Source organism: Urocitellus parryii, chromosome 10, assembly GCF_045843805.1.
Source record: "Urocitellus parryii isolate mUroPar1 chromosome 10, mUroPar1.hap1, whole genome shotgun sequence".
In the NCBI taxonomy this organism is placed as follows: Eukaryota; Metazoa; Chordata; class Mammalia; order Rodentia; family Sciuridae; genus Urocitellus; species Urocitellus parryii.
The window spans coordinates 125597147-125624074 of NC_135540.1; the positions used below are offsets into that span (position 1 = coordinate 125597147).

A 26928-nucleotide genomic window follows, 5' to 3' on the forward strand; every position below is an offset into this window, starting at 1 on the left:
CGTTGACAATGGACCAAATCTCTGAAACCATGATCCCAAAACTTCTACTCAAAAGTTGGTCTTATGGAGTATTTTAGTCACAGTGACACAAAGCTGACTAACACAAATGGTTTGCTTAGGAGGTTGTAGCAAATTCTAAATCATGCCCCAACTCTTGATATGTGATCACCTTTGCTTGCCTTTAGCAGGACTCCTGCTAAGGCAGTTTAGCAAAGATTCCCCTACCTTTGATGTCTCTGCTCTTTGTATTTTTCCTACCCATTGACCACCTCACTTTATTCCATGGCTATACATCCCTACTTGACTGTTGTATTTCAAAATTGAATTCAGTTCTATACTTAGGTCTTTTTTTCCACTATAGCAATAGTACTGAATGAAATCTGTCTTTCACTTTAACTACTGTCCAGCTGTTTTGGGCACCAATTCACAAAAACTCATTAAACTATACCTAAGGGATGAAATTAGCAAAATCCGGGATGTGGAAATCATCAATGATTGAACAAATATGCTGCAAGGCAGGGTGTTTGTTAAAGAATACACAAGGACATCTCCACACAATATATATTTTAATATCCGGAAAATTTCAATTTTGATTCAAATCAATTGAAAACTGACATTTTGTAGACTATTTTAACTTTGAACACAGACTATATATGATGACATTTTAAAAAAGTATTTTTTCTTAGAGTTGTCTTATATATTGTTTTTATGTAATCATGATACTGTAATTACAGGAGAACATCATCTTTTACAGCCACACAGGGATATTTACAGATGACATAATGTCTGGGATTTACATCAAACTAAAATTAGAAGAGAGGAAAGTGGGTCTAGGGTTGGGGTACAGCTGAAAATAAAGTGAGATTTGGTCTGAAGTAAGATTACTATTGAAGGAGAACACAGGGGTTTTATCCTATTATGCAACTCTGCCTACGTTAGTGTGCCTGAAATTTTCCACAATATTAAGTAAATGATGATATTAATAAGAGCTGGATAGAATAAAATATATCCACCATAAAAGCCCATGAGTGCATAATAAAACAAAATGAAATTCAGGCAAACAAAACCAAACCACTGAAACCTCACTGTTTCTAAGAATACTACTATACAAATTAGAAAACAAGCATTTATCCTGCCTTTTATTCTACTGACTACATTCTGAAGCAAATACTTGATATGGCAAAGTTCTATGTAGAAAAAACTTGAACTAACAAATGCAGGTTAGGAATAAACAATTGGGGGAAAAAATCACCATTTGAAGCCCTTGATGAAGTAATGGCTACGATAGCCATTCGGTTACAAATGAACTTACTACAACAACTGAACTTACTATAATCAATCTAACCTGACAAAAAAGGGATAACCAGATATTATATGCTTTCTGATCAGATGAAAATGACCAGCTTGCTTGCCTATTTATTATTTACTCACGGTTCCAGACTTTATTTATTTATTTATGATCCTGGATATTGAACCCAGGGGCACTTTACCATTGAGCCACATCCCTAGCCCTTTTAATTTTTTTATTTTGAGACAGGGTCTCCCTAAATTGCTAAGGGCCTTGGTAAGTTGCTGAGGTTGGACTCAAACTTGAAATTCTTCTGTCTTAGCCTCCCAAGTTGTTGAGATTATAGGTGTGCACCACCATGCCTGGCATCAACTAATTTGAAAAATTCAACTACCAGTTTATAACATGAGAGACAGAATATAATCAGCGAAATTCAGAATATGGGAAATTCCACAGGAAAAATGACCCAGTTTATTCAGCAAATAAATGTCACAGAAAGAAAAAATGAGGGTAAGATAAGAAACCATCACAAATTAAAATTTGCTGAACTTTGTTTGGATCTAGGTTTGAACAAACCAAGTGTAAAATGAAACAGCAAAACAAAAAAAACAACTGAAAAAAAGACACTGAGAAGACACTGATAAATCTGTACAGAGAATGGATATTAAATGGCTTGAAAGTACTGCAGTCAACTTTGTAAGGTGTAATGATGTTTTAAAACAAAATTATGTGTTAAGAGTCATTACTGCAGAAAATTTGGTTGAAAGGACAATATGTCTGAAACTTCCATGAAAACATTCTAGCAGCTGGAAAAAGAAGAAGTTTCAGTGGTGATGAAGAAGACGAAATAAAATTGGTAAAACTACTGAGGTTGGGTGAATTATTAAATCATACTTTTTTCTCCCTTTTATATAAATTTGAAAATTTCCAAAATGAAGTTAAATTTTAAAAAATTGTGCACGGGTACTGACATGTACAATTCAAATACATAGCATGTATCTTTGGTAGTCTAGGAATTTGCTGATGAGACAGCAATCTCTGCTAGAGATGTTAAAATTTTGATTAGGTTCTCAGGATGGCATTCGAAAGTTCATTCAATGTTTTTTTAAAGAGGTACTTTTGACATTCTGGGTCTTTATCATAACCAGTTAATTTATCAGTTCTTTATGGAATGAGAACTATCTTGGACACTACAGGACATTTAGCGTCACTGGCCCAAGACATCACATGCAAACATCATCTCTTTCCTAGTAACTAAGAATGAAAAGAAAATAAATGTCCCATTTTCTTTAATACGTCTAGGGAGCAATAAGGAACCATCTCTGGTTCAGAACTACTTCATTAGACCAGGCGCTACCGGGTACCATCACTAACAACAACAAAACACCCCAATATGACAGGCAGGCCCAAAAGTACTAGTAAGGAATGAATTGGCCAGGCACAGTGGTACAAACCTGTAATTCCAGTGGCTTGGGAGGCTGAGACAGGAGGACTACAAGTTCAAAGCCTGCCTCAGCAATTTAAGGAGGCCCTTTCTCAAAATAAAAATAAAAAATGGCTGCTGGGGATGTGGTTAAGTGGTAAAGCATCCCTGGCACGTCCCCACCCCATGCGCGCAAAAAAAGAATAAATTGGCTACTGAAAAAGCAGTGTCTTCTCAATTCCTGGTGGATAAAAAAAGTGTGTCCTATCAATTCCTGGTGAAAGTTCAGGAAAAAGAAGAAAACTCAAGTGTACATACAGTCAGCATTCTTCAATGATTGCTTCTTTTTGGAAGGTTTGGAGATGACTTTTATCCGTTTGCTCAGAAACACGCCAATGTCATCACTGTTGCCGTAGAACATCTTTACAGACAGCATGAAGTGTTTTCTCTTATCTGAATCAGATATATACAATGTTTTTGCTGTGCAATAGTTCTGTGAAAGAAAAGTAAAGTATTAATAGCATCAAAATATTACTGGTTATAATATCTAAAACAGAGGCCATGACTAGGTTTGATCAGGTTTAAATGAAATCATTCCAATGGGCAGCCCACAGGTCAACTGTAAAAATTATCAAAATTGATCTCTGAACAGAAAATACAAAATCTTCCTTATGAAGTCAATAAAATACAAAAACCGTGGCGGCATATAACGAGCTCTAGCAAGAGGTGTGACTCTTCCTAAACCAGCACTCAACAAGGACAAGCCATGTTTAGCTCAAATACCAAGAATTCGGATCCCAACCATGAAAGTGGGACCAGTTCAAGTCAGGTACCCACACGGTGCTTCTGGAGCTGGAGATGAACTTGGTCCCCCACAGTGATATGGAAACTGAACATTATACAGGAAGCTGAAAACAAAGTTTTCAGCACTTTCAAAAACAGCAAGGATACTTCAAAATACTGCTACTTCAATTATATTTAACAGCTCTAACACCTTTCCTATTCCCTTGAGCCCTGAGGAGGTACATAAATTACTGACATACTTTTCCTGATAGGGTAAAATGATACTCTAAAATATATATTTTTTTAAAAACCCAAGATTATGATTAAAAAGTGCCTCAACTACCTCTGCTGTGTGTTCCTTTGAAAAAACAGGGCAAATGCCACTCATTTAGGAAACAGCCTATGAGTTCCAGGCTTTTTTTGTCTGCAGTTTTACTAATAGGCAGCATTAATAGTACTTAACAATACTGCAGTAATTTCTGTTTCTCAATAGTGAAAGCTACTAAAGAAAATTTAATACTCCATACTCAAGTTTTTATACATTCAAAAGTTGGGAAAAATTTTTGGGAAACTGCTCTGCAGGAGGCAAAATACAACAACACTAATAACAGTAAACAAAGAAAATAAAAACAGTACTTTTCAGTCACCTAACTCTTTTTACGCAAGACTCTCAGAAGATGACACATGTAGCTACTATGTCCATGGGTTCACCGCACTTTTAAAAATGACAGCACTAAAGGTCAAATTAAGCCCAAACAATGAAATTCTGCAACACAAGGTGAGGTTTATTAAAATGGGTACCAATGCACTAAAGCAAATGGTAACAAGAAGCATAAAAATGAAAATGTTTATCTAGATAAAGGGAATTGTATTCCAATGGGAAAGCTTAAAAAGGTTAAGATCATTTAATTTTGAGTGTTAACCTTAATGGATATAATCTGTATCAGGAAAGAGAAAAATAATGAAATCTAGTATAAATAGATTGGGAAACATTTAAGGAAAAAGCAAAGCAGGCTGAGGCCTCAGACCTACAAATAAAGGACTTTGTTTAGAAAAAGTACACATATGTATCTCCTTGGAAAGAAAAAAAATATAGTCTTAATTACAGTAAAGGAGTCAGCAAAAATCATACCTTTATAAACAAATAATCAAAACAAATAATCAAAACTTTATAAACAAATAATTAAAAAAATCAAAGGCCATTGACAACATACTATTCATATTCCATGAGAAAAAAGGAGAAAGTCACTGACTCGCAGAAAATATTAAGACTCCAAGAAAATAAGCAAACAAAAACTAAATTACAAGTGCGCTGACATACTAAAAGGTTAAATTATATTAGCTAGTGGGATTCCAGAGCAGAAATGGCATATAATAATCTTTCCAGAAATAATAAACATTGGTTAACTTAAAAACAACTCTTTGAAGACAAGATCGCTAATAAATAAAACACTGCCCTGAAATGAAAAATAGCAGATCTAATGCAAGAAAAAAAAAAGCAAAATAATTGGATTATGGAAACAAAATAATGCTATCAAGAATATGGAATATGTGATTTTTTAAAAATAAAAACTAGGCTGTAACAAATCTCCTCTACTCAGTCTTTGTCCACCTGGGATAAACCATATTCTTACACCCTTCTGCTCCAAGCACATGCTTATGTTGTTCTTTCTGCCTGGAGTACTTTCTACTGACTGTAATCTAGTACTACTTTATACATACTTCTCTAATAGCATTTTCCATTAAAATTAAACTTAACATGAATTAAATATATTTGGCATACAGACACTGTACTACCCTATTAGCAGGTGTTTTAAAAGCTAGTTAAATGCTCAGCTCCCAGATGTTCTTTTCTGCTAATGTGCAGATCTTGGGAAAAGGTATAATGACAGAAGATTTGAAAAGATATGATAGAGGATATTAAAAAGATCTTCACACTGATGCAGCACTTAAGGGTATAGGATTTAAACATGGTGGTACTATAGCATGATGCTGGGAAAGGTAGTCAGTGATGCTATTGGTTGGTTTGTTTGGTATTACCTCCATGAAAGATAAAATTACTGAAGCTGGAATTGGATAAAATGAGTAATGAAGCTGAATTTAAAAAATTATACACACTGGTAAGCAGAAGCTCTGATGTTCCCAAACTAACTGAAAATCCATAATAATGTTATGAAGAAACCTGATCAATAATAACTACAATGAAACAAACAAATAGATTTGAAAGTGTCTTGCTTTAGTACTCACTTTCTGTAAAATGACTAAAACTAAATTTGAGAATACAAATTCCCTAGCTTATATCTTCCATATCATCCTCCAGCCTCAATCCCTAGTGCCAAATACAACACAGCAAAACCAAGATGTTCAAAAAAGATGTACTAAACAAGGAAATGGCCTCTGTGCACTGAAAAACATTCACATAATCATTGAGACCAAAACCATTTTCTGAATTTTAATATTAAGGGAAAATAATAATAAATTCTAAATGACTAAATAATTATTTATCAGTACTCAGGCACTAAGTAGTTCCTACTTTCTAAAAACACAAAATACAATTAGTAAAACTAGTGGACAAATTTATTTCCCTTGAAAACTGTTTGAAGAAAAACCTCTAAAAGTTTGACTAGTGATAACGCTTGTCTTCTTGTCTATAGCACAGTTCTGCTCTGCATTGCTGTTAGGTAAAGTATAATCTTTATGATCCAGATAAAAGTTCCCCCACCAAGAATTTGCCTGTATCACTGCTAAGTAGTAGTATTTAAAAAAGATTAAGAGAGTAAAACATTACTGATGATGCATTTTCATTGATAACATTCCTGACAGAAGATAAATAATTAGCTTCCTAAATTCATCAACTCCAAAGGATATCTGACTTGCAGCCTCCTAAAACTGCTGGCTAGTTGCAAAAATTTTCTGCCTATCACCTTTAGATGTCAACAGTTGAGACTACAGATATGTGAAAGGAATATTTCTGGTTCTGATTTATATATACAATAAATTTGTCACTAACAACCACTAAAAAATCACTTGCATAAAAATGAATTTGGAAACTACATACTGGTGCCACTTTTACAGGGAACCAACTGCCATGACTTACCTTTCCTTCCAAGTTCAGCTGCTGCATTTCTTGGTCACTATTGCCTATTCCAATAAATGCACATGGTTGAGACTCTTGCTCAGAACAACCATCGCGTTCCATTTGTTCTTTTTTTTTCTTCCATCCACTGCCCATAAGATATACACAAGGAGGAGGACAAAAAAACCTAAAAAATAATTGGGGAGGGGGGAAAAAAACCCTCAAAACACAAAGTAATTAGATCCAAGACATTTCCTTTTCCTGAACAAATAAAACGAAAACCACATTGAAATGGTGCTGAGTGAATCCCCTAATGAAAAATTTCAGTGAAGCCTTTTGTTATGCAAATAATCATGTCCACAGGATAGAAATAAAAACTTCCATATCTGTTCAGGTTAAAATACTAAAGTCATGCATTTGGTTAGTCTATATACTTCTTAGAGCAGAAAACTTTTCATATAGCTCAAAGTTTAAACTACTTGAGTTCAACAAATCAAATAAATATACAAAACCTGACATCCCATCATAGAATCTGTGATTACTAATTGAGGTCTACTCAAACTAATAGAATTAGCCAGACGCAGTGGCGCATGCCTGTAATCCCAATGGCTCAGGAGGCTGAGGCACTAAGCAACTCAGTGAGACCCTGTCTCTAAATAAGATACAAAAAAGGGCTGGGGATGTGGCTAAGGGGTTGAATGCCCCTGAGTTCAATCCACAGTATGTCCCCCCACAAAGAATTATTAATACTATTATTTCTATGTATATTACATTTAACTTTATTTGCTAATTCACCTGGGAAATAGCATTTAGAGCAACGCTTCAAGTATAAATTTTTAAAATATTAATAAAACTAAGTAATTAAAGATTGAAAGCAAACTGAATCATTGCATGAGAGCTCTGTGAAAGCAGTGTTGTTTGTGTTCTATGTATCTTACACCTGGAACATCTTGTGCACTGTATATAACTAAGAAATAATACATACAAAAGGAATAATATACTCCTTTCTTCCAACTCAGAGACTAGTAGCAAGTTTGCTTCTCTAGTAGCCCAAAACCACCCTCACAAATTCTTCCTACCTACAACACCTTCCTTATAATATCTCTGGCAATTAAAAAAAAATTGTTTCAAAGCCTAGTTCAAACCCCATATTTTATATAGCTCAGCCTATGAATACAGTCCTTATGTAGGTGCAATTCACTTTTGCTCAATTATACTTGCTGACACGTATATACATTAAAACATTTATGTCATGTTTTTCCCACAGGCCTGAAAACTCAGAAGGGGCCACATAATATAACTGAATGAACCAAGTGTACAATAAACCAGTAGAAACTATCCTTTAATTATCCAAATAAATAGGTTTCTTCTTCTTTCTAAAAAACAAACAAAAACAGTCCTCACAGTAATTCCTACTTTTTGGATAGTTATGAGTATAGGAGAAATGTTTCTTAACTCTGTTAATTCTACTGTAGGAAAATAAGAGCTTAAAATGCAATGATACTCAGCTACTGGTGTGTGGCTCTAATTGTAAGAAAACAATATCGAGTGGCCAACTATGTGAATAAAAACTCATGCATTGATGAATTAAGGATATGTGGGCCTGGTATTTGTTACACCTTCTGTTTGATAGGCATCTGAAATCAAATTTTGTATGAAATTCCTATTTTAAAATATGGCAAGCAAATTATACTTATTTACACTCCATGGACCAAAAGTGGGCAGACTAAACGTAAAAACTGTTATGCACCTGTATTCATGCATACAAATGCTGTGTGCTCAGACTCTAGCAGGCTGGATGTGACTTTGGATGTCCTACAGGTAAGAAGTATAACTTCTGATTTGCTTCCCCCTGAGAATCTACTACAATATCCAAAGAACTGACTCAACATTCAGGATGGCCACTTTTTTCAACACTATCAAAACTACTTCAGAAGTAATTTATAAAAAGTAAGCTCAGTTTATTTAATATTCATTATTTCTTCAAATTATTTATAACATCTTCAATGTATACCAAACACTGGGAAATTAGTGGTAAAATCAAACAAGCAAAATAATCAGATAAAATTCCTGTCCTCGTGGAAAGTATACTCTAATAAGAGAGACACAATAAAAAGGATTAAAATAACATGTATACTCTGTTAGTTGGTTATAAGTATCGGGGCGGGGGAAGCAGGGATAGAGTACTGGAAATACGTGAAATGTGAATCACATTTAAGGACTTGACCTTACGTCACAATCTAAAATCATGGGGATGTTTGAGAACAGTGCATTTCCACAGAATGGGGAGCAAGTGCAAACGGCTCTGAAGTAGGAACAAGGATTGACAGTGGGGAAACAGAAAAGCAGCTGGATGGAGAAAAGGGGGATCAATAGGAGATGAAGCCAGGGGTAATGATAGACCAAGTGGGCTCTAGAAATCAAATGGAGTAAGGAGGGAAGCCTCTGTAGGCTTCTCATATTTATCTAAACCAAAAGAAGAGTACCTTTCTCTATACACACTGAAGGCATGAATATAAAGGTCACAGCTTTGGTAGTGTGTCCAGTTTCAGGTCACTCTAAGTTTGGAGGAATGCCTAGATTAACTGAGCTAGTTTTGGAGTAGGTTCAGATTAAGTCTACATCAGGGATTGTTCTGGCTTCTAATGCTGGGAGTCACCCAATGCTTACCATGGCACAAATCCAGATACTTAGGCTAGTATGCTCTGAGGAGGCTGACAAGGCATCAATTTTGGAAACTTTCAAGTATTTTATTAAACACTAATATTAAGACTCTTTAGTAAATTGGCACACCAGCTATAAAACTTGAAGAGCTGAACTTTAAGATAGTATAGCAAATGTAGCAATCAAATCTCAAAGAGTCATCTCAAAATATATTTTTATTTCATATCTGAAAAACAGAGAGGGCTAAAACAATAACAGAAGGAGTAGTCTTGTTTTTCTCAGGAGTGCTATGTCAAAATGCATGAAAATAAAAAGGTATGAATTAGGCAAATAGATAAAACAAACAACAATAACAAAAAAATCTCCTGCTAGGCACAGTGATGCAGGATTATGATCCCAGTGACTTGGGGGGTGGGGTGGGCGGGCTGAGGCAGGAGGATTGCATGTTCAAGGCCAGTCCCAGCCACTGAGCAAGGGCCTAAGCAACTTAGTGAGCCCCTATCTCAAAATGAAAATAAAAAGGGCTTGGGGATGTGGCTTAGTGGTTAAGCACCCCTGGGTTCAATGCTCAATACCCGGCTTTACAATCATCTAATAAATCTAAGAAAAAAATGAAGACTCTTTAATGGCCTATGAGATGACCTTGTTTATATATCAATCCCTTTTCAGAAAAGCTGTGATAAGAAACAGCAAATTGAATATAATCTTAACATTGAGAAGATTTCTATCGTGAGCTGGTAAAAATCATTTCCTAAATATCCCAACATTGCCACTTCCCCTAAAAAACAAAAACAAACAAACAAACAACAACAAAAATCAGTGAATAAATCAAATTCTCATTTCCATAAACTTCAATAGTAATACAGCAGTCAATTTAAAAACATAACTGGGCAAGGTGGCACACACCTATAATTTCAGAGACTAGGAAAGCTGAGGCAGAATGATTGCTAGTTTGAGGTCAGCCTCATCAACTTATTGAGGCCCTAATAAGCAATGTGGTGACACCCTGTCTCAAAAAATATAAAAAAGGTTGGGAATGTAGCTAGTGTTAAAGTGCCTCCTCTAGCTTCAATCTCCAGTACAAAAAAATAGTGTGTGTGGTGGTGGGGGGGGGGGGTGTACACACATACACAAAAAAAGGAATATAGACAAATAAATTAAAGGGAATAGGGATGAAAACAAAAGGCCATACAATTGACAGGAGAAAAAATTAAATTAATCTCTATGATAATATGTGAAATTAATGATTTTTTTAAAAAAATGGACAATTGGTCAACATGAACTAAACACTCAGTGAGGAGTTTAACCAGTAAGGAGTTAGCTTGAGTTTAATAGCTGCTATAAAGATTCAATGAAACAATGTTGCCTTTCTCTTCTCATCTTTCCTAATAATTCTAAACAACTATAACAATGCTTTTCTCTGCCACTTGGTGGCGATATACACATTTTATATTTTAATTTCATAATTCAAATAATCAAGAGAATGATTCAACAAGTTTTTCCTCAAATCTCAAGAAGAGATCTGGGAAACACCTCACAGAATCAAAGGTGGTTTTTAAATTCAGTCCAATATGTACAAGAAGTTTGGGCAGACAAAAATCCAAACTCCTGTCATTTATATCTTTTGACTACCTTTGCTGAATCATTAAACTTTGATGGTTATTCAGTTCCAAGGGCCACATTCAGAACCTTTTTACATATCAGTTACTCCAATCCATGCATTTCCTCTTATTATTTCAGAATCACAGTCTGTCTAGAAAGCTTTATTGTTAATTGTCTCAAAAGCTTCACTATTAACTATTGCTAATTACTTCAGAATAAACTTGAACGTTAATATGTCAAATGGCATATTAATATTTCCTCTTGAGAAAACAATGTTTTGGTTTTTTTTTTTTTTTTGGGGGGGGGGTACCAGGGATTGAACCCAAAGGCACTTAACAACTGAGCCATGCCACCAGCCCTTAAAAGAATTTTTTAAATTTGGAGATAAGGTCTCACGAAGTGGCTTACTGCCTCCCTAAATTGCTGAGGCTGGCCTTGAACCTGCAATCCTCCTGCTTCAGCCTCTGGAACTGCTGGGATTACAGCACACACCACTATACCCAGCAAAACAATGTTTTAAAAAGTTTTATTTTTGTCTTGGTAAGACATTCTTTACTGAAAAATTAAAACCAACTACTAACACAAACAGGATAATGGATGTGCTATGTAAATAAGTATTAGTTATTAGGCATAAAAGCTAATATCAAGAATAATTTTTAAGAACATTTTATTAGAGCATTATAGTTATGAATAGTAGTTGGGTTCATTTTGATAAATCCATACATACACAGAATTGGATTTCAGTTCATGTTCTCCACCTTTTACTCTTTCCCCCTTCCTCCCCATTCAATTTTAAAATTTCAGATAAAAATTCCTGTCCAAATATTTGTAGTATCACTCACTGGAGTTATTTTACATGCCAAAGAGCCATGGCCAAACAGACTGTGCTCATGCCTATGCCTCAGCAACTCCTCAAAAAGACCTGAACCTGAATGGGCTAGGCGCCAAGGCAAGAGGATTACAAAAGTTCAAGGACAGCCTCAGCAACTTACCAAGGCCTTAAGCAACTTATTTGTAAGACCCTGTTTCAAAAGGGGGTGAGGGGAAGAGCTGGCCATGTAACTCAATTATACTACAAAGTGCCCCTGGGTTCAATCCCCAGTACCAAAACAAAACAAAATACAAAAATAAACACCAAAAAAAGGAACTGAACCTGGATGAGCAAGAGAGCAAGCAGTGAGTTAAGGACCAGTCAGACCTAATCCTCAAAAGAAGCCTCCTCAACAGAGTTGCCAGTTACCTGGCATTAACAGTTCTTTACTAGAATACTTTTAAAACATCAGGTAAATTTAGTGGGTTTTTCCCCCTCTATTGCAAGGTAAGGTATGTGGAGTGGGGTGGGGGTGGGGTGGTGTACCAAGGATTGAATCCAGGGGTTCTTAATTTAATTTTGGCTAATCAACTTTATAGATAATTTCTGTAGTGACAACAGTCAGGTGGTATGAGAATGAAGTTTCTTTTTGATTTTACAGTACTGGAGATGGAACCCAGGGCCTTGGGCTTGCTAGGCAAGTTGTCCATCACTGACAATATTCCAGCCCCCCTCCCTGTTTCTTTTTTGAGACAGGAGTTTTGCTATTTTGCCCAGGCTACCTCTAAACTCTGGGACACAAGTGATCCTCCTGCTTCAACCTCCTGAACAGCTGAGACTACAGGCATAACACCTCCATGGCATGCAAGGGCAGTTACTCAACAACAACTAGAACAACCACGGGAGAGGGCCTAGAGCTCTTTACAATGGCTCCATTGCTCAACAAACTAAGCTCAGCCAGTTTTAGGATCAGGAGTTTGTTTAGCCTTCTTCGTTTAAAATGGTACTTTGGGAGTTACATTTGTTCATAAATAAACTACATTTTTTTCCACCAAAAAGAAAGCTTCTTTGTGAATCAGCTAATATATCATTGAAACACTTGGGAAATGGTCAAAAAGAAAACTTGTGGATTACTTCATTTTGTAAAATCAGAGAGTTAGCCAGATGATCTTCACTAAATTCTCCTGGCTTCAGTATGCCACATGTTGCTTTGGTTTTCCCCTTCAAGAGATAAATCCTTTTCCCGTCTCTTGGTACTAAGCAAAAAACCCAATAATAGAAACCATCCTCAGATATGAATATTAACCATCATTTACAAATTTATGATAACTACAATTAACTACCTACCAGGGAGGAAAAAAGGTAAATCTTACCTTTTTTCATTTCCATATGACTTCTGTGCAACTTTTGCATGAAGAATAAGTACTGTTTGATCTCCTCTCTCTTTTAAATAATTTCGCATGGCTTCCCTAAAATCAAATTACAAGTTACTACTATTACATTTTTATTAAATTTTGATAAAATATTTTCTTTTTCACTTTGCTTTGTAACAAGAGGGTTGCTTGTGATACTTTTTAAACAAGCAAACTTAAAGGCAGAAACAATATAGAAAAATCTGTGAATGAAACTTGAAGAACAGTACATACTATTCCTATTCAACTCTAAACTTTGTTTTTTAAAGAACAAACTTCTCCATTCTTTGGTATTTATCATGTGGAACAAACCTCAGTTACAACTTTTAGAATAACTAAAAATCAACATTTACACTGGTTAAGTGGATTTAAATAATTTATAATCTTGCTCCATCCCCACCTTTCCTCCTCCAACTGTTAAAATCAATGGTTTTCATTGAATATAAAAGCCATATAAAACATTAAGTCATTCACATTTATTATTATATGACCCTAAAAAGACAATCCCATGTAAGGACTAAGAAAAGCTTATCATTTGCATACAAATATATATAATTATGAGAAGGATATTGCTAAATGTATAAAATTTAATGAAGCCTAATTCAAATGAAAAACTGGATTAATTCTGAAAAACTACAATATTAAGTCCTTCAAGTACAAGCTATTCTGACTACACATTTATTAAGCAAATGTTCTATTAAAAGTTCAATGTCTTACATACATTTACTCACCCAATTATCTTACCAAATATTATAAAGAATTAAGGTCTACAGAGATTAAATCATAACAATTATGAATCAACAAATCCCAATTCTTGAAGTGTTTTACACATCACCAAACAAAAGCCAAGATTATTTCAAAGATATCACCAAGAAATACTTTCACCAAATTTAAATGCTATTCTATTTAGATTGCAAGGGAGGACAAATGTAAAACACAAGAGAACGTCTACATAATGAGTTATAAAATGTGAGGAATTCTAGTTTTATAGCACTTACACAAGAAGTGGCCTGGGAAAAAATCATTTAATCTCACCCAGCCTGTTTCCTCTTTGAAAACTGGAGCTCTGACACCATCTACCTAACACAGCATGGCTGTTTGGATCAAATGATATATCCTATGATAGCATTTATATTTACTGACTGAAAACAAACAACTTGTTAGTTATAAGGCACAGCAAATAATTCCAGAATATAAATAAATTAAGAACTATTCTGTACACTAAAAAGGAACTCAAGGTCAAAATGGTAATGGAATATAATGATTGAAACAGTTTTGTATAAAATGCGCCACAATAAACAGATGCACATGTAAAGGAGAGGGTGCATGATAGAAAACTATGTGTCAGGTAAAATTTCCTAGAAGAGCAGAACTCTAAAGGAAAAGTAGACACAGGAAATGGGAGGAGAAGAAAAGAAGGCATTCTATTCAAGGACTTGGAGTAGTGTGGTCCAGGCACAAACAACCTTGCACACTGGGTCCAGTGGGATACCAGCTGAGGAGTAATACAACCACAACAAGGAAATGCAGTAGCAAATGTTTCTTGAGTATTTATTATGTGCAGTCCCTTAACTAAGAACTTAGCAGTATTTCATGTAATTCTCATAATTTACCAAAATGTGTTGTTAATACCACCTGGACTGCTTTCCCAAAGTTTTGCAATGACTAAGTATAGTCAGGAACTGAAATAAATTCAGGATGATTATGATTTGAGCTATAGCAGTGAATAATGCTTATGAAATGGATAGTCAAATTATGAAAGGCCCTCAAAACTGGACGTTTATAAACTTAAATACCAAGTATAAATATCATTCAAATATCATTTCTTATCAAATGATGACAAAAGTTGTAGAAGGTAATAAAATTGTAAAAAAAACTAGAGAAAAACATAAAACATTAAAAAATCTACCCCTTTGTGAATTGGGACAAGATCATAACTCAATTTTATCTGAATCTATTATTTAAAAAATGTGCTGTGGAATTTGGATTTTTAATCAAGTAAAGGCAATGAGAGATCCTGCAGATTTTTAGATACGTAATTAATTTCCTGTTAGTTAATACTAGAGAAAGGACTAGAAGACAGAGATGAGACAAACATGTAAAAAAAGGCTGTCACACTAAGAAGATAATAGGATATAGTAGGGGAAAAGTCAGAAAAAATAGTTAAGAACTCTTTACAGCTTTTGTTATGGGAAAAGTAGATGTATATTAATAGGTTTTGTTGACAAATGTCAACTCTGAAAGGCCTCTGGTCTTCCAAGTTGGAAGTACTCAGTATGCTGTTGTGAACATACTTCTATAGGTCAAAAGAAGGGTCCGTGCTGTAAAAATGGGGTTGACTGGTATGTAACTGTCAAGCAAAGCCACAAAAATAAATGAAATCTCCAAAAAGGTACAATGCAGACAGAGAAGACTCGAGAATAAATGTATAAAAGGAAATGGAGAAGAACCAGTAATGGACTGGGGTGGTCAGCTCAGTGTAGAACATTTGCCTAACATGTGCAAGGAAGGCCCTAAATTCAATCCCTAGCTTCTCAAAAAAATAAAAGGGAGAAAGAGGAGGCAGAACTGGTAGGAGATAGAACTGAGACTGGTATCTGATGCTGTAGAAGGGCCCAACTTCAAGAGAGGGGAGCGATCAAAAGGTGAGGTATTAGTAACAAGAACCTAAGTGGTGCCAGCTAGGAAAGGAAATAAGGTGTGTTGCTGGCTGCAAGTATTTTACTTGTAAAATGACAGGATATTATGATATCTAATGGGTAAGAAAAGAGGCATAAATATTTGGAAACACCCACTAGGGAATGGAAAAGGAAGCTGACAATGGACAGGTAAATCACTGACGATCAATATTAAAGGAGCAGCTAATGTTGGAATCCAAAAACAATGGTGCCAACTCCCACTAACACTCCAGTGAGCCTGCTGGGTATTAGACAGGATGACAATGAAAGCACAGTCTGGAGAAAGCCAATAACCTGATAAAATTGGCACAAAATTTGCTAGCAATAAAACTTAAAAGAAGTTGTTATTTAGTTAAAAAGAAAAATCTTTAGGTGCAAATGAATTTCCCAAATTATATCTATTTGCATTTATACTATCTATTAATCATTTAACAATTACCTGATTATGTTTATCGATTTTCATGTTTACTTTTCTTGTCTTCCCAAATAGACTACAAAGTCTTTAAGGGCAAGACCCATATAATATTCGAGGCAGTCACAAATTCTTTCTATAAAGATATTAATTATAATCATCAAGAATTAAAACTTCTGTACTAACAGAAGCCAACAACCTCAAGGGTGACACACTAGGCATACTTCAGAAATGGGGGATGTGTTAAATAACTCTCCTATAATAACAATGAAGATCCAGAATTCAAACCTAGGCATTTTGGCTCTTGAGAACAAAATTATATTAACAAAAAAGTTTTATTGGGTATGGGGGTGCATGCCTTGTAATGCCAGCTATTCTGAAGGCTGAGGCAGGAAAATCCCAACTTGGAGGTCAGTCTGGGAAACTTAGATCTATCTCAAACAAGTTTTTAAAAGGCCAGGGGAATGGGGGGTGGGGGTTAATTCCTAGTGTGCATGAAGTCCTGGGTTTAATCCCCAAACCCACTAACAAAATAAGGATAACAAAGAACAGGGCTGGGTATGGCTTGGTGGTACAGCACAATGCCTACCACAGTGAGGAAAAAAAAGTTTTGTAGTAGTTAAGAGCACAGATTTGCTATGAAACATTACATGTCTGAATCTTTTTTTTTTTTTTTTTTTAGAGAGAGAGAGAGAGAGAGAGAGAGAGAGAGAGAGAGAGAGAGAGAATTTTTTAATATTTATTTTTTAGTTCTTGGCGGACACAACATCTTTGTTTGTATGTGGTGCTGAGGATCGAACCCAGGCCGCACGCACGCCAGACGAGCGCGCTACTGCTTGAGCCACATCCCCAGCCCAACATGTCTGAATCTTAACTGTCATTTACTACCCCAGCATTTTCTCCCTTGTGAAGATAAGCGAGTTACTGTGGGGAAAAAAACTTAAAGTTAGCTCCTACACAATGACATGCAGAAGTGTCAGTGTATTCCAACTATTGCCATTATTTCCTTAGAAAAGGTGCTTCAACCTCTTGTTAAAAACTACACAAGGGTATGAGGGTTCGTAGAGTGGGGACTTCCACTAAAGCTTGGAGAACACACCTGGAATTGGGATTAGGGTGATGATCAGACATCTTATCCAACTTGAAAAACACAAGTTCTGAAAGTACATCAGGAAAGCTGTGCACCTCTCCATCTTCCCACTGAAGATTTATTGAGAATCTACTATATTGTGCTAGTTTCCAGCACTGGAAGTGACTATTTGTGATTAATGGAATATTAAACATTAAGAATTATGTTCACTGTCAATTAAGAGCTTGGTAATTTACTTTTTGTACTTTAAGAAGCCATTTAAAAGGATGGTATACTCCATAAAAACACAAACAGCAAGGCCCATGGAATGATGGCCCATATACTTTTCATCCAAGTTGAGTAGGGTTTCTAGCTCAGCACTGTTGACATGCTGTACAAAGTAATTCTTTGCTGCTGGGGACTATCCAGCATATTACAAAATGTTTAGCAGCATCTGTAGCTTCTATCCAGCAGTAGCACCCTGCCTTGTGTTGTGACATCCAAAAATGTCACCAGATATCGTCCAATGTTGGGGCAGAGATAGAATGGGGTGCTGTCATCCTTTTGAGGACTACTCAAAAATATTCCAACAATAAGAAGTCATATCATTCAATGTCTTTTTAAGAAAAAGTGGGGGTAATTTTAGTATTAGAAAAAACACAATGCAGGACCTAAAGAATGTTTATTAGTAGATTTGCAGGGCTGGGGATGTGGCTCAAGCGGTAGGTAGCGCGCTCGCCTGGCATGCGTGAGGCCTGGGTTTGATCCTCAGCACCACATACAAACAAAGATGTTGTGTCCGCCAAGAACTAAAAATAAATATTAAAAATTTCTCTCTCTCTCGCTCTAAAAAAAAAAAAAAAAAAAAAGAATTGCAGGAGCCTCCCTCTATGTACTGTTTTCTTTTTTTTAAATGTATTCTACTTTGTAATATATGCAGCAGAAAGCAATTAAATTCATATTACACATTCAGAGCACAATTTTTCATGTCTCTGGTTGTACACAAAGTAGAGTCACATGACTTTGTGATTTCACCCATATACCATAAACTGACTTATCTGACTCTTTAAAGAGACAGACCAAATTTACATAACCTTTATTACAGTATATTATTATAATTGTTCTAGTGACGATTGTTAATCTCTTACTGTGCCCAATTTATAAATTGAACTTTATCACAGTTATATATATAGGAAGAAATATATATAGGATTTGCTACTATCCTCAGTTTGAGGCATTCACTGGGAGTTTTAGAACTTATACCCTAAAGACAAGAGAGGACTCCTGTACTTAGTTCTTTATAAAAAAAAAAAAAAAAAAAAAAAAAAAAAAAAAAAACCATTTTTGATCCCTGGAGAGAATAAAAAAGTGAAAGGAAAGTTGTAAAACAGAATGAATAATGACATCCTAAATTTTAAAATCTATACATGGTTGACATTTTCAATACATTTTTACAAAACTCTTCTCAAAACTGGACTTGAGGGAAGTTGAGATCTCAGAAATATCAGCTGGCCTCTTTAATCTTGTACTTCAGAATTCTGCCAAAAGGAATTCAAATTTACTCATGTGCACACCAACTCCTTCCTTCCTCCTGGCAAAATCCCATAAGGAACTACCCCATTTTGTCAGATTCTGGCAGTTTCATCTTTTACATCATCTCAGACAATGCTTCTTGAATTGAGCTTCACCATAGTTATGGTGGAGTGTGCCCACTGAAGTTTTACCAAAACCAGATAAAACAAAGTTAAACCAATTCTTTCACAGCAGGACTATTTGGAATCTTAGGTGAATTTTCAAGAAGGAGATATTTATATGCTATATTTTCTGAACTATTTGATCTGACCCAAACCTCCTTGTTTTTCCCCCAAGGAAGCTTACTGAGAATTATGGCTTCCTAAAAGGCTAGTTGTGAAATTGATAATTTAGGGATAGTACCAATAGTCAACAAAGTCCAGGGACCTTTGCAATATTAAGGAAACATTAGTGTGGCTTCATTAAGAGTTTGCATCTACTGGTGTCTAAAGCCAAACAGGAGGTCTTGTTCCTAGGATGCCTGCAAATTTCATTCCAATTCCATGATAGAAGTAAATATTTTGTTTATTTATTTTTATGTGGCACTGAGGATTGAACTGAGCGCCTCACATGTGCCAGGCAAGCATTCTACCACTGAGCCACAACCCCAGCCAAAGTATTTTTAAAGTATAAAAATTACTAAAATTTTAAACAGCTTTATTGAGATTTAACTGAAATAGAGTAAAATGTACTTAAAGTGTACAATGTGCTAAGTTTTCATATTTGTGTATACACCAATGCCTCAATGAACACAAGGATATTCACAATTTCCCAAAGTTGTTCTGCTTCTTTTTAATCTCTTCTCCTGGCTCTCTCCATTCCAGAAAACCAGTGATTTGTTTTCTGCCATTATAGAATAGTTTGTACTTTCTAGAATTCTATGATAATGGGATCATACAGTTTATGTACTTTTTTCCTGACTTCTTTAGAAAACTTGAGTATGATTATTTTAACATTCATCTAAGTAGCTGTTTGTATCAAGTTCATTCTTTTATCATTGCTGAATAGCAGTTCATTGTAGAATATATTACACTTTGTTGATCCATTCACCTGTTGCTGGATATTTGGTTTATGCCCATAAGGCTATCACAACTAAAGCTAACATGAACATTTGTGCTTCAATATTTTTGTATTCACGTTTTCATTTTTCTTGACTAAATATGTAAGGATGGAATGGCTGGGCCATATGGTAGGGATATGTTAAACTTCAATTTTTTTTCCAAAAATTATTATAGCGTTTTATATACCCACTACCAGTATATAAAAATAGTAGTTCCACATATGATCAATCCCTTAAATCTAAGGCATTTTAATAGGTGTAAAGTGGTTATCTCACTGCTACAGACTGAATACATCTGTGTCAAATTCTCATGTTGAAACTTAATCAGCAACGCCATCGTGTCTGGAGGTGGGGCATTTGGGAGGTAATCAGGTCATAAAGTAATCCTCATGAACAGGATTAATGCCTTCATCAGAGAGAAGTTGGTCATCTATAAATTGGGAAGCAGCCCTCCACCACATATCAAATCTTTTCACACCTGATCTTGGGCTTCACAGACTCCAGAACTATGAGAAGTAGAATTTGTGATTTATAAGCTTACCAGTTTCTGACATAAGGTTACAAAAGCCCAAGGACTAAACACTAATTGATTTTAACTTGCATTTCTTTAGAGCTTATCTGTCACAAGGTATGTGCTGTTTATAGACAATTCTTCAAATCATTTATCCCTTTCAAAAATTAGTTGATTTTCTTTTTGTTGACTTCTGAAAGCTCTTTTCATTGTCTAAACACAAAGTCTTTATTCTGAACTTTCATGAAGTAAATGATCAATTTCTTCATTCCACAGAATGCTTTTTGGCATTAATACTAAAAATCTTTGCTTGGTCAAGATCAAAGATCAAGATACTTCCACCTGTTTTCTTTTACAAACTTTAATTGGAACTCTACATTTAAGTCTATATTGAGTTAATTTTTGTATATGGTGCTACGGATGAATGGTAGTTATTTTGTGTGAAGGGGCAGCATATGGATAACAGATTATTCTAGAAACATTTGTTAAAAAGACTATCATTTATCTAACTAAATTGCCTTTGCACCTTGATTGGAAAACAAATGAGCATATATTCAAAGAACAATTTCTGGCTACTATTCTGTTACAATGATCTACATAACCATCTTTCCCTAAGACTACATTTGATTTCTGTGGCTTCATAACAACTTTTGAAATCAGGCAATATATAAGTTCTTGCTGCTCTTTTTCAAGAATGTTTGGTTGTTTTAGATTGTTTGCATTTTCACATGAATTTTATAAATAGCCTGTCCAATAGCTGCTGGAACTCTAACTGGGACTGTGTCGAATCCATTGATCAATTCATGAAGAAAACACTTCTAACAAATACAAAGTCTTCTGTCAGAAGAACATTTACTTAGTAATTCAAGTTTTCCCAGCAATATTTAGTAATTTTCATGGCAGAGTTTTTGTACATCTTTTGTCAAGCTTTTCTCTAAGAATTACATATTGTTTGATGATACCTGATCAATTTCCAATTATTCATTACTAATATGAGGAAATATAATTGAGGGGTTTTTTTTGAGAGAGAATTTTTTTAATATTTATTTTTTAGTTTTCGGTGGACACAACATCTTTATTTTATTTTTATGTGGTGCTAAGGATCGAACCCAGCGCCCTGCGCATGTCAGGTGAGCATGTTACCGCTTGAGCCACATCCCCAGCCCATAATTGAGTTTTCTATGTTGATCCTGTATTCCACCACCCTGCCAAACTTGATTAATTATAGTAGCTTTTAAAAAGATGATCATAACTTCTGAAAATGAAGTTTTATTTCTTTCTTTACATCTTTTTTTAATTTTTCATTTCTTTTTCTGGCCTTGTAATGATTAGAACCTCGAGTACAATGTTGAATCAAAAGTTATAAGAGAGAACTTTATTGTGTGGTCCTAATGTTAGACGGAAATACTCAGTCTTCCATTAAAAATATGGTAATAAATGTAGTTTTTCAGAGGTATCCTTTGTGATTGTTAGTAAATTCCCTTTATTTCTACCATATTATAAATTTTTATCAAGAATGATAGTTAAAAGCATTTTCTAAATCCCTAAGATAACCACGTGATTTTCCTTCTTTGTTCTATTAACATGTTGAACTGACTTTTTCCATTTTTAAGATAAATCTCACTAGGTCTAACCATATTGTTGGATTTCATTTAAAAATTTATTAAGACTTTTTTACACCTTTCTTCACATGGAATATTGGTGCATTCTCCTCTAATGTTTTTGCTTTTAGTAATAACGCAATACTGTTCTCACAAGATGAACTGGGAAATATGTCCTGCTCTCCAGTTTTCAGGAAGACTATGTGAAGAAATAGCATAATTACTTTTCTTAAACATTTCTGCAAATTTGTCAAAAAGTTTATAAAAACAAACTCAATCTCTTTAGATTTAAGGTTATTCAGATTACCCACCTCTTCTTGAGTAAGCTCAGGTAGTTTGCTAATTTTAAGGAATTTGTGTCTTTCTTCAAAAGTTGTTGAATATATTGGCATAAAGTTATTTACAATATTTGCTTGCTATCCTTTAAGTGTCTGCAGAATCTGTAGTGATGTCACCTTTCTTGTTCTTGTTCTTGCTCAGGCCTGTCTGTGAAAAATTCTTTCCATTTTTAGTATGTCTTAAAAAGCTTTATTTTGCCTTCAATGGGTAGAGAACTCTAGGTCGACAGGCATTTTTCCAAACCCTTTGAGCACCTGAAAGCTCTTGCTTCACTGTCTTATCCATAGCAAAGTTTCAGATGAAAAACTTGTTATCATCCTTCCTTACCTTTGCTCTTTTGTAAGTAATTTGTCTTTTGTCTCTGTTGCTTTTAAGATTTTTCTCTTTATCACTGGTTTTAATCAGTTTGATTCTGATGTGCTTCTGTGTAGTTTCACACTTGGGATTTACTGAGTTTCTTGGATCTGTGGTTTAAAAGTTTTTAACAATGTTTAAAAAAAAAATTCAGCCATTATTTCCTCATATATCACTTGAGTCACACCCTCTCCTTCAATGATTCCAATTACATGTAAATAAGGATGCTTGAAGACAGACCACAGCTCGCTCACTAATGCTTGTCCTTTTTTCCAGACTTTTCCTGTTTGCTTCACTTTACATAGTTTTTACTGCTATGTCTTCAAGTTCACTATTCTCTTCTTCATATACTCTGAAATTCACACCAAGTGTATTTTTTGCACCTTATAGTTGTTTTCATCTCTGGAAAATTCATTTGTGTCTCTTTTTAAAAATGTGTATCTTCCATGTCTTTATTAAACTGTTCCATCTCTCCTCTACCAAATAATTATAAATTGTTATTTAGTTGTTTATTATTACCGCTGGTAGGTCAAATCCAACCCACTATGTCTGCTTTAGAAATAGATCTGTAATTCATTACACAAAAACACTAATTTGTTGACCCGTTATGGCTGCTTTTGTGCTCCAGCAGAATTGAGTTATACCAGAAGTTGTATATGACACAAAACAAAAATATTTACCATCTGACCATTTTCCTAACTCTTAATCTTAGCTTCTTCAACATACTGATCACAAGCATATAATAACTGTTTTAATGTCATCTGTCATTGCTGGGTTGGTTTTGACTGGTTTTTCTTCTCATTTTGGATATTTTCCTGCTTCTTTGTATGATTGATGTATATATATTTTTTGTTTTTGTTTGTTAGTGCTGCATGTTTTTTTTTCATTCTTATATTCTTGAGCTCTGTTCTGGTACATAGTTACTTGAAAAGAGTTTGATCATTTCAATCTTACTTTAAGTTTGCCACTTAGTCTGGGCCTAATTTTACACCAAAGCCAAACTCTTCTGAGTTTAGCTGATGCTCTGTGAATTATGAGATTATTTTTCCTCTGTTCATTGAAAAGAAGTACAATTCATAGCTCTAATTGAGTTTTAGGGATTGTTTCCTTTAATTCTTCTGGATGTTTTTCCCCACCGGTGGGTGATTGCTCACATACATGTGCTGATCAATACTTAGCTGACAACTAAAAGAGAAAGAACCCTTTGCCAATCTCTGGAACTCTCTGTACTGTTCTTTCCTCTTCAGATCTCTGCGCTGTGAACGCAAGCCATCTCAGCCTCCATGAATTCCAGCTTCACATGGACTCCCCCTCCCTACAACATGGCCTGGAACTCTCTCCAGGCTTGAAGTTGGGGCAATCATAGGGCTCACCTCATTTGTCTCCTGTTTCTTGGGAATCAGTGTCCTTCCTTGCCTGTTGGTCAATATCTTGAAAACCGTTGTTTCATATATTGTGTCCATGTTTTTAGTTGTTTCAGGCTGGAGAGTAATTCCAGTTCCTGTTACACCATCTTGGCCAGAAGTAGTAGTCCTAAAAACTACTAAAATTTTCCAAAGAGGGAAAACTGCTTAAAGGGTAAATGATGGAAAATCATTATCAAGTAGATGGGACCTAACTAGATTCCTGTATGTATTTAGGAAAAGGAAAGGAAAATTTCTTTACGAAGTGTATTATCATACTGTTATTTTTACAGATATATCCATTAAAGAAACTAACTTATTCATAAAAATATATTTTATTGTTAGAAATAACTCCAACTAATCACTGCTGGTAATAAAATAAAAATCTTTATCTATTAAATTTCAAAATGCCTAAATATGTGAACACAGTAATTCTGCTTAGAAGAACTTATTCAACAGATATATAAAAACAAATAATGGAAAATTTGTGAGACAAATTATATTTTCACAGTGTACTTTACCTAGAATACTTATATAATAATGTATTTTTAAAAATGTTTTTAAATTTTATAATAACTTAAGAATTACAGAAAAGTTATAAAACTAGTACTAAGAATTCCTAGTCACCCTTCACCTAGACTTCTCAAATTTTAATATTTTACCATGTTTGCATATTGCTTTTTAAACCTTTAAGAACCTTTATAGACATATCATTTTACCCAATATACCAAAGTGTTTATTTTTTGAAAAAAGACATTCTTATAATTACAATGCAATTATCAATTACACAATACTAATATCTATTCTACAGATTTTACTCGAATTTGTCACTTACCCAATAAACCTGTACTTGTGGGGGTGGGGTGTTATCAAGATAAACTGCTGCTCTTTGCCCTATCAGGACAGCCACTGGGTTTTGCACAAAAAAAAATGTGTTGGAACACAGAAATTCCATTCCTAAGAACAGAGTTGACAATTCACAACAGACTCAATCTGGCCCACAAAGGCAACATGTTTATTATCTGATCTATTACAGAAACCATTTGCCTACTCCAGCTTTATAGCACAGGAAAACTTTTTTCCTAGCTCAGGATTTACTTAAATGGGGTTATGTCTCTATGGTTTCCTTTAATCCAGAGTAGTTCTTCAATCTGTGGTTTTATTTATTGATTGATTTAGCTAGCTAGCTAGGGGGGAATTAAACCCAGTGAGGCTTAAACACTGAGCCATATCCACCCTTTTTATATTTTTATTTTGAGACAGGGACTTGCAGTGTTGCTTAAGCTGGCTTTGAACTTTCGAACATCCTGTCTCAGCCTCCCAAGCTGCTGGGATTACAGGCATGCACCACTATGCCCTGGCCAATCTGTGGTTTTGACCTTGAGATTTTGAAGAATGAATATAATTTATTATAGAGAATGTCCCTCCTTTTGCATCTCTCTGATGCTTCCTTTCACCTAAAGTGATAGGATGTCCTCCTTGGGATGCACATTATATCTATTTGTCCATTACTGGTGATGCTAATATAGATCACTTACGTAAAGTGGTATCTGCTAATTTTCTGCACTGCCATTTTACTGTCCCTTTAAACTTCAAAGTGGTTTGGAATTAGACATTTTGCTTTTCTTTAAATTTTAATCCAGTTTAAGCATCCACTTGATGATTTCTGTCTGAAATAAAAATCACTATTGTGTCTAACAAGTAGTGATTTCCTTAATTTAATAATATTCCTTCTACATTTATTAGATGGTATTCTTTTATAAGGAAAAGCTATCCCCTGTTCCCTATTTACTCATTTATATAAATAATTTTAAAATATTTACATAAGTAAATAATTCTAGAATTTTAGGGACTTTAGAATATATGAATAGAATTCAAGGTTTGAGGTTACCAAAACTAAAAATCCGAAACCCATAATGTTTGAAAATCTGAAACTTTTTGAGCATTATGGTGACACTCAAAAAAGTTTGGATTTTCAGATTAGAAATGCTCAAGCTGCACAGACTACTAAACTGTCACTTGATTCTACAGATTTTAATCCATTACATTATTATTTATTTGATGATGAAAATGTTCTAGATTTGGCCAACAAAAACAGCTCCTTTAAATCGTCTCCTGTGTTCTTCTGGCAGGTCCTATTCTTTTAAGTGCAACCTTTTTTTAAATAGTAGCATTAATTTGGAAATAACCTAAATGGTCACCAATATGGAATATTAAATAAAGAAAGGTATGAAGACAATGGAAAACTAGGAAGCCATTAAGGAGAACTATCCAAGTAGAAGTTGTATTGTGGTTACAAAGTAGGGAACAACAGTAGGATATGTTTCCAGTTCAGTGGGAAAAGAAAAAGAAAAAAGACAGACATATTTATCTCTTTATATACAATTTTCTTGAAAGATTAAAAAAAGAAATTAGTAATAATGAACACTAGGACTATGACTAGGGTTGAGTTTCTTTATTTTATAACCTCTGACCTAAAATTTTTTAGTTGTTTTTAAAATAATATTTTAAAATTTAACATATATAGTAAGATGTATAGTATAAAATCAATTTATGTAATTAGAACATAGTACCAGTTTATTCTCACTAAAAACAGGCAAAACCTCATATTTTCTTTAAAATGGTGAAAAATGTTTTCCTTAAAATTCTTTAAATCATTAAATCTGTAATCAGCAAACTGTGACTGGTTAAACACTTCTGGATACAAGTTTTGTTTATATTGTTGCCCTTGTTACATTCACCATACAATACTGAAGATTAATTCTCAAAATGGTTTCATCTTTCCTCTTTGAACTATATCCTATTATTTCTGTTTTGTTTGTTTCTTTTTGAGGGAAGCAGAGGAGAAAGTTGGGGGATGGGAACGTATT

The 26928-nt window shown here is 34.6% G+C and overlaps 1 protein-coding gene across 1 annotated transcript in view; it reads right to left on the reverse strand.

The window, feature by feature from the left end:
* Rbpj (recombination signal binding protein for immunoglobulin kappa J region) overlaps nucleotides 1-26928 on the reverse strand; it is a 93273-nt gene that overhangs the window by 11446 nt on the left and 54899 nt on the right. The window contains exons 3-5 of the mRNA XM_026403799.2: nucleotides 13021-13116; nucleotides 6592-6757; nucleotides 3030-3204 (exon numbers count right to left, since the gene is read on the reverse strand). Of these exons, the coding sequence (XP_026259584.2) occupies nucleotides 3030-3204; nucleotides 6592-6757; nucleotides 13021-13116 (437 nt within the window). The remainder of the gene's footprint in view (nucleotides 1-3029; nucleotides 3205-6591; nucleotides 6758-13020; nucleotides 13117-26928) is intronic.